The 9231-nt window shown below is 42.0% G+C and overlaps 1 protein-coding gene across 1 annotated transcript in view; it reads right to left on the minus strand.

Annotated features, from left to right (window-relative positions):
- TRIM37 (tripartite motif containing 37) overlaps positions 1-9231 on the minus strand; it is a 97977-nt gene that overhangs the window by 60756 nt on the left and 27990 nt on the right. Inside the window, exons 11-14 of the mRNA XM_018561727.1 lie at positions 6188-6269; positions 5480-5556; positions 4542-4721; positions 1269-1383 (exon numbers count right to left, since the gene is read on the minus strand). Coding sequence (XP_018417229.1) covers positions 1269-1383; positions 4542-4721; positions 5480-5556; positions 6188-6269 — 454 coding nt within the window. The remainder of the gene's footprint in view (positions 1-1268; positions 1384-4541; positions 4722-5479; positions 5557-6187; positions 6270-9231) is intronic.

Here is a 9231-nt window from a genome sequence, read left to right on the forward strand (position 1 = left end):
ATTTGATCTCCCCCTTTTTCCTCACTCACTGCAGCACGTCAGTGAACACGGGCAGTCTTTCTCCTCTCGCTGCATGGCAACTATAGACGCAGGTGGGCAGGTCTGCCAGCTTGGGCATGCGCAGACAGCTTGGATTCCCATTGATTAATGAAAGCCATAATGCCCGCTCCTCTTACACTACCAGGTTTCCATGGGAACTGGAGACACCGCTGTACTGGATAGCAAGGGCTAACGCGACCCCTCTACCCTGGCTGCACAGTAAGTTTTAAAGATTAGTTTTAAGAAATGAAGCATGAACTCTGCATGGGATGATCTGTGGTATTTCTGGCATGGTTTATTATTTGAATTCTGGCAGGATTCTGACATCATAGGTGTGCTGCAGGGTTTTTTTTGTGCATTGGCACTGTATATATTTGCACGTGTTATTGCACGATTTATCACTATGTCGCTCTTAGGAAGGGACCCTGTGTGGCCACGAAAACATTAGCTCGATTTATGCAGGTTCAATAAAAATGATCAAGAATTCACGTCATCAGCCCCATGAGCACTGGGGACTCCTTTCATTCATATTGTAAAAACATACGGTGCCATCTGTGTCATCACTTCAAGCACTGCAACTCGTATTCCCCTGGTCTACACCGCTGTTTGGAGTGCAGGTGAAACACTACAACACTTTACATCGCACTCCGGACTGGAATCCCTTAGCAATATACTGGAAGGTTGCTAGGTAAGAAGTGGATGATCCAAGTAAAAAAAAGTAATCACCCGCACCACCAAGGTCCCATGCATCAATCCGTCCTTTTATTGACGTCAGATGCACATGGCTTTACAAGCATAAAGCAACATTTCGGAACCTAACATACCCTTTGTCAGGCAAAAAGCAAAGTGACAACCAATGTGAACAAAGTGTAGGCTTATATACAGTGCAAGCATGGGGCCTTCATTTGCCTGATGAAGGCACCATGCTAGGTTCGGAAACATTGCTTTGTACTTGTGATGCCATGTGTATCTGACGTCAATAAAAGGACGGATTTATGCATGGGACCTAGGTTTGCAGGTGATTACTTCTTTACACTACAACACTTGGTACATGCTAAGCTCTCTACAGCTGGGGGAGGGGGCAAGGATGGGAATTATTTTTGAGCTCTTTAGCTTGTTTGTAAATGTTTTTTGCCTCTGCTATTGCACGATTAGCTGAATTCTTACTAATCTATTAAAAATAAAAAGATTAAGGAGCAACAACAGAGCCAAAGACTAGCATTACTTACTTCCTTCAGGTTGTTTATTTGTTGAACATAGCTAGTTTGTGCTGCCTCCAACTGAGAGATGTACCAGTGCTGGTCTCGACTCTTCTGAAAGAATGTAGGGGAACGAACCTGAAATCTTTACAAGGAAAATGTACAGTAAATTAACCATTCAAAACATGCAACTTAGATGCGCAAATGTTCAGTCAGGTTTTAAAGGTCACCTGCTTTAAAAGAAACAGAATTACTATTATTACACCACTGAATTCCATACGCAAAAGTCAAGCTGACCTAAACAAAACCCACTGACAGGACAAGATTGAGGATAATCATTGTATATGAAGAGAAAATATGTTTTGAGCTTGAACTAAGACTGAGGCTCCATTCACACATTAGCATTTTGCCGTGCGCATCTATATACACAAAAATGTGCAGAACACAAAAAGCAATAGATTCTTATGGGGCTCGTTCACACCTGCAGGTTCATACGTGTGCACACAAATGTGGAACACAGCAAAAAGTACATAGGTGATTTCCCAGGCGATTAACGCGTTTTGTCCCCAAAAGACTGACTGTAGCCGCAAACGTGCGTCTAATAAAATTTGCACGGTTCTGTGCACATGATCATGCGTTTTCCATGCGAAAAAAAACCATGTGTGATGCTTAAAGGAGAACTATGAGATGATTTCCACTCACCTCATACTTCTAGCCGACCTGTGACAATGAGACTGTCAGGTCGGCTCAGTAGATCGGGAGGTGAGCGAACACATACCGGGTTCGCTCCCCTCTCGATCCTGTCACGGCTGGATTCCCCTCTCCCCGCTCCGATCTGCCAGCGCTGACTGGCGGAACGGACGGGGGAGGGTACAGCTGGCTCTGCCTCTAGATAGGCAGAGCCAGCTGTCACTCACGCAGCTGGGCGGATCTCAACATCAATGTCGGGATCCGCTCCGGCGTCTCCGTATACCGCGAGCTGTAGCTCGCGGTATACTGAGCTTAGGGTAACGGGAGGACGCTAGTTTGTGTCCTCCCGTCACCCTAAGGAGAACTATGGGGAAAAACACTGACCCCATAGTTCTCCTTTAAAACGCTATGTGTGAATGGAGCCTGAAAAGGGCAAAAACAGGACTCTTGAAAGTACTAAACACTATCAATGAAGCAGGAGGGCAAATCAGTCCCTGGGATAAAGGAAATTCACACAGCATCTATCAGGAGTCTTACCAGTTCAGCATAAGTCATACACATGGCAATGAGGATCCTTCATTTGAGCATCCACCGTTTCCACTAGAGGTTGTTTGTACATTGAGACAAACCTGTCTCGTTTTCTGCTGAATCTAGAGGCCAAATGTTCCACATCCAGCCTCCTCCACTGCAACACAGGCCCCGAAACATCTCCAGGTGTAGGGACCGCTTCCCTGGGTCCAGGAGCTGCCGGCTGAGAATATCTGCCCAACAGAATATCTGCCTGTCAGCTGACTATGTCTAGAATGTATACAGTGTACAAAGCTGGAATGTGAATGTCTGTTTAAAACAGGATCCAATCTTGCCACACTGCGAAATATGGTTCCTCCCTGATGATTGATGTACTCCACCACCATGGCAGTGTGCAACTGAATGCAGATTGGATGACCATCCAAGTAAGATGTTTCAGCATTGTAGAAATAGCCAAAATCACTTGAAGTTCCAGAATGATGACTGGGAGACAAGACTCCAACCTTGAACATATCCCTACTAAGAGGGTGATCAGGAGTCCTCACCAGCCCCACAAGTTGGGATCCTCCAAAAGATGGGAATGATTTGTGAAGGTTTAGGAGGCATCTAAATGGCTTATCTGTAAAAATAATTCAAGGCAACTGGACTTGCTGTATTTTTCTTGAAGACGTTCCCCTGGTCATCCAACTAGCTTTCTCAATTCAGAATGACTTGTACAAAAATTCTCTTAGAACAAACATGGTGAATGTTGCTCCAATCAACATAAATCTGTTAATCATAACTAGCATGGGGACAGAGACCTCATGGAGGTAAGGAGTTGATTTGCATGATTGGAAGCTAGCAGGTGTTGTGCCCCAAAGCGAAACGTAGGAATGACTGATGAGATGGAAAGATGGAGTCATGTAGGTAAGCATGTCTGATGTTCACAGGAGCCGGAAAGAATTTTTGTGAAGGCAATTCATTACAGATTTGTTAGATTCTATGCAAACTTTTTGGCCTTGAACGAAGATCCTGAGAGGGTTCGATGGAGATCAGAGACATGCTGGTAATAGGAGAGGTTATCCTGGACTGGCCTACAGTCTTTAAATGTGCCTGTGTCCAATTCATCTGTAGATAACAGTACGCCTCGAAGGTTGTGCTTTGCTTTCATCTCCTGCTGGAGCACTAATTAAAAAAAACTGCCCAATATTTGATTTTAAGACATCCTTTAGTACTGTGCGTCTTCCAAATGTTTGCCTGTACACTTGGAAAAGCTAGCAAATAAGAAAAGCAGTGGGGTTTGACAGACTCAACTGTTATTCAGCACTCAGGACTGTGAAAACCACACTCTTTTCCACAATCTATACACCCAACAGGTACCATATACCAAATGTGTCTTAAAGCTGAACTCCAGAATATGGTAGATCCCATCACACTACTGACTGAAAAACCAAGGGGGGGGGTGGGTGCTGGAGCGACTGCAGATGCCTCTGCATGTCAGAAACCAACATTGTCACACTTTTGTTTCGCATGAAGAGACCAGACGGTCTAGAAAAGTCGCTAAAGTTATGCAACACTTTGATGGTCAAAACGTTTCTGGAGTGCGAGTGACTTTCTACCAGTTACAGTTAAAGCTGAGCTCCAGGCACACATACAGACACAAAGCAGAAAAATCTATTTGGGAGCGGTTTTACCTACCAAAAGGTTTTTGCATTTCTGTCCATCCACATTCAGTACAGTATTTAAAGCAGAACTAAAAAGTCTTATAATGCATGTAGCCTTTTATTGCAGATAATAAAGCCCCTCTTCTGCTTTTCAAGAATGTTTTTTTCTCAATGTAAACTAAGCTGTACATGCACAGCACTGTGCACACTGGTGGCATGCCTTGGGTTCCATAATAAATTAACTCCATCACATGCATTTATTGATGGTGGTTTTTGTTTTATTAATCTGCCTGGAATTCAGCTTTAAAAAACTGTTGGGTAAAGGGCTTAATGTCTCCCTTAAACACTTTTCCCTTTTTTTCCTCCAGTTTGCTTTTTTTTAAACTTTACTTTGTAATGATGGATTCACAATATTATTTAAAAGACCTCTCTAAACGATTACCTTAAAATTACAGTATCATTTGCACGATTAAGGTAGCCTTCGTTTGCAAGTAGATCTAGTCGAAAGAAACGATTATAGCCCCAGCACTCTCCCACTTCAAAATCTGATGCAAACTCTCGGATGATATTTTTAGTAGGATCATTGGAAGACTGGTGAACCATCTCCACACGATACTCATACCTGGAAGAAAATAAGCATATTACAAATTAATGCAACATAACCCTGAATTTCCCGTTGGCCGGAAAGTATTTTGACGACAAGTATAGCTATGCGGAGCGACTTTTTGCCACCTGACCTAAAAAATGATGTTAGCTTTGGAGCAAATTTCTTAACATTCTACTTGACTGTCAGAAGATGATCTTCTGGCACCCAAGCTGAGGATGCTAAAATGCATTCCAAAGTTTACAACAGGAGCTTTCATACATTAAAAAAATGCAAAGCAGGACTGGGCTGTCACCGTGACAGTTTAGTCCTTCAGACTGAACTGTAAGACTGTGGCTCTCCCTGATCAATCAGTGGATCTCTGCCATCATTTTGACAGTCATTTACAGTGCCCTGTTTATAAAGAGCACACAGATCCAGCACCAAGTGATAGATGGGAGGCTGTCACACAACAGTGGAGGTTAGGTGATTGCACAGGGAGAGCGGCTTTCTCAGGGTAAGCTACAGGACTCAGCTGTCACTTTGGTGGCAGCTCAGTTCTGCATGATGCAGGAGAGAGCTGGAGCAGGAGACTGCACATTAGCTGCATCTCCGCTCAGCACAGCATACAAAGCAGGTATTTTTGCTTTGGTTAAACCCTAACATATTAAAATAAATTATAAAAAATCCAAGAAAAAAAAAAAAAAAAGGCAAGAGAACTAGATTTTTCTAAAGAAAAAAATACTTTATTGGCAAAATAGTAGATGTAAAGTATATATAAGAATAGGAATACATACTTCGATGTCTCAGGGAGCCCTGCAGAAAGTTCTAAGAAGACTGATAAATAGTAACCTCTTACTACGCCATTTCCATCCTAAAACAGAAACACATACATGCAAAAAAATGACTATCAAAAAGAACATATACTGAAGTAGTGGCTGTCAAGATAAATTGCATTTTGGCTGTCTACGTCTGCTTGCACATCAACAGCAACATAACCATATATAAGAACATCCTGATCTGCCTAGCTGTTACAACCATTACAAATCTAAGCGGTGATATTCACCAGGCTCCCTGACCGGCTCATCATAATGTAGTAAGAATACATAAGAGTCCCAATACAAGGGAGTGAGTGATTTCTACAGCAAGGAACTCTTGCCACAGGAATCTAGCTGAGATAGCCCAATGGGTGATTAAACCAGCGGATATACATTAAATCGAAAATATCAGCGTTAAGTGAATCTTCCTTCTAGAGCATCCTCCTCTAATAAAACAAGCACTATATCCTTCCCAGAATTCAGCTTAAAAACTATAACATTAAAGACTGCTTACATCTTGCCCTCCTTACCATCTTGTATTGTATTGTAACTGTAAAGTCTTCCTTATATTGTAAAGCGCTGCGCAAACTGTTAGCGCTATATAAATCCTGTATAATAATAAATAATACATATACCCATGCTTACCATTTATATTAAAATTAAGAAATATTTAATAGGTTAACTCACTGGATAAACCTTTAATCTCCAACAGAGTCCGGATACTTGCAGAGGTGGACTGTACACGGGGTCAGCTCGCTGGCGTAAAGTGCTGGAGAGAAAAAAAAAAAAAAAAGTATGAAATATTTTACTCAACCGGCACATAAACAAGCTCATTAGGCTGACTGACTGATCAATAAAATTCTGGCCACCTGCTGTAAAAGCCATGCGAAATAGATATGGGGACTTGGAGGGTGCAGGGGCTGAATGTCCACATTGTGATGAAGACTGTAGAAGCGATCATGCAAGAAACACACACACAGATGCTCATACAATCACATCTTCAATCCAAGCCATCTGACATCACAGCAGATATTGAGTACTCCTTAGCCTTGAAATTTGTAACAGACACAGGACAAGGATGAACTACAGGGGTCTAAAATGACCTTTCTGTGCCGATTAGGCCATGTATGAGGAACCCTTAAGAAGCTGCATTTACTTGTTCTGTATCACTATTACTGAAGACGCTTGCCTGCATTAGTGAAATCAGGAGGGTCATGCCTGTTTTTTAATGCACATTTGTGAAGGGAAAAAATTGCCTTGATGTCATCCAAAAATCAAATGCATCAAGTAGCGATGCACCGATAACAATACTAGTATCGGTATTGATCCCGAGTATTTGGGCGAGTACTCAAACTCCCCCAAATTATCCGATACTTATTCCCGATAACGGAACTTCCAGTCAGAGGGAGATTCTCTGATCGGCACTGCCATGAGGGAACATGGAGCCGGCTTCCCGGCCAATCAGAAAGCCATGTGGTGGGTAAGGGCTGTCTGGTTTCCCGATTGGCGGGCTCAATGCCGATTGGCCGGGAAGCCACCTACGAGTACCGTTATTCATGTTTCGGGACTCGCCGATACTGGTACTTCCGCTAGCATGGAGCTGGCTTCCCGGCAAATCAGGAAGCTGGGCGGCATGACATTACCCGCCGACCGGCTTTTTGATTGTTCGGGAAGCCATCTCCAAGCTCGACAGCCAATCAGCATGGAGCCAGCTTCCTGACTGGCCCGGGAAACCTGTTTCATGCTAGCGGAAGTACTGGTATCGGTAAATCTGAATCAGCGAGTACCGAAAGATAAATATTGGTAGTCGTACTTGATCCCGAAAAACTGGTATCTGTGCATCCCTAGTATTAACATTAGATTATTAGATAGAACCTGTATACTTTTGAGTCAAAAACTACCATGTTAACATTACCATAAAAAAAAGAAAGGATTGTTCTTACTATAGTTAGTCTATAGGAAGACAAAAGGATGTTTCTGTGGAATGTATATAAAACATGGTGTGAAAAAGGTCTCTTTTCTCCAGATGACTAGTGCAATTGCCACAGCACTAGTCCAGACACTCGGTAAGTCCTGTGCCACTGGAACACAGACAGGATTGTCATTGCAGACCACAGGACTGTTGCAGAGAGAACAGTATTCAAACTGTAGAGACTACCAGGATTTTCAATATCAAGCATGAATCTACCAGTAGTTGTTGATAGTTTAAAGTTTTTCAATTTTAATCGAAAGGCCTCGTAGAGAAGGGAAAAAAAAAAAAAAGCGGTTATTTACCTGTCAATTTTCTGGCTCTGCTGGAACAGCTAAAACCAATATATATAAAAGATTCTTTTTTTTAGAACGTTCCATACAATGCAAACTTTAAAGTGACACTAAACTCAGGAGTTAAATCTTAATAGTTAAGGTACTTGAATGTAATTTTAACAAAAATGCATCTTATTTGTGTATCACTGGGCTGTAGATCTTCAAATCATCTCTAAGTTTGTGCAGACACTGTCCTTCCCTCTGGAGGGTGGCTGCTTTTGTTCCCCATGGTCCCTGTGTGTGTTGTAAAGTAGCCACCACTCCAAGCTCACTCCTGTGATGGACTACAATCTCAATACAAATTTGCAAACTAAACATGAGATTGTAGTCCATCACAGGAGTGAGCTTGGAGCGGTGGCTACTTTACAACACACACAGGGACCATGGGGAACAAAAGTAGCCACCTTCCAGGACAGTGTCAGCACCAATTCAGAGATGATTTGAGGATCTACAGCCAGATGATACTCAAAAACTACATTTTGTTAATAGTTAAGGTACTTGAATGTATTTTTAAGGTTTAACCCCTTAGTTTAGAATAATTTTAATGGAAACCACTAGTCATAGGGATAGAAAGTCCCTACAGTTCACTTGATGGCTGCTCCTCAAAGCTATACCAAAAGATACATTTATGAAGCTCTTTCAATGGGTTTCCATCTTTTTTTTTCACATTCAGCCTACACATAGCAGCACTGTGGTGATCTGTGATACCTTAACACCCATGTTGTGGTGTAAACTGGGCACACGCAAAACTGTTATCTATGTACCCTAGCAGTGACTGGCAACCAGCTGCTGAAAAACATCACCCTCCCCTAATGGCGCGAATGAGCACTTACCCAATTTCCATCGTTCTCTATGCCACAAACTAGACAAGTACTTGGTGTGTCTTCCCCCTCTAACCAGCACAAGATGCTTATATTACAAGATTAATTTGCATGCCAATTCAAAGTATGTTTAAAGGATAACTGTACTTTTAAAATCCACCAACTCTTAATTTGCCCAGGGCAAAAAAAGCAACTTTCAAAAAACAATTAATGATGCTTTCTTTCTCCCTAGTAGACAGTGGCAGCTGTCATCCCAGACCCAGGCCAATGTAAAAAGTGAACAAACATGACAGGACGTCATACGCACAACATGTCCCAACAGAAGCCATAAATAATTTCTACAGTGAATTGCACTTGTACAATTTCTGAAGATAACACTTCTTGAAATAAGTATAGCCAACCTCTATCTATTCCATCTTAACATGTGATAGAAAATAGCCATTTGTAGAAAGCAGAATGCACATCTAGGACTGATCCCAGAATAGTTTATCTTTTTCAGCCTCGGCCTGTGAACATTTCCTACACTGTAGCTAAACTCATGCAGAGGCACCCTCCTAGCCTGGAACTACTATAATGTTATATATAATGTTATATACAATACTATAT

The sequence above is a fragment of the Nanorana parkeri genome, unplaced genomic scaffold (genome assembly GCF_000935625.1).
Source record: "Nanorana parkeri isolate BGI_ZX_2015 unplaced genomic scaffold, ASM93562v1 scaffold539, whole genome shotgun sequence".
Lineage (NCBI taxonomy): Eukaryota > Metazoa > Chordata > Amphibia > Anura > Dicroglossidae > Nanorana > Nanorana parkeri.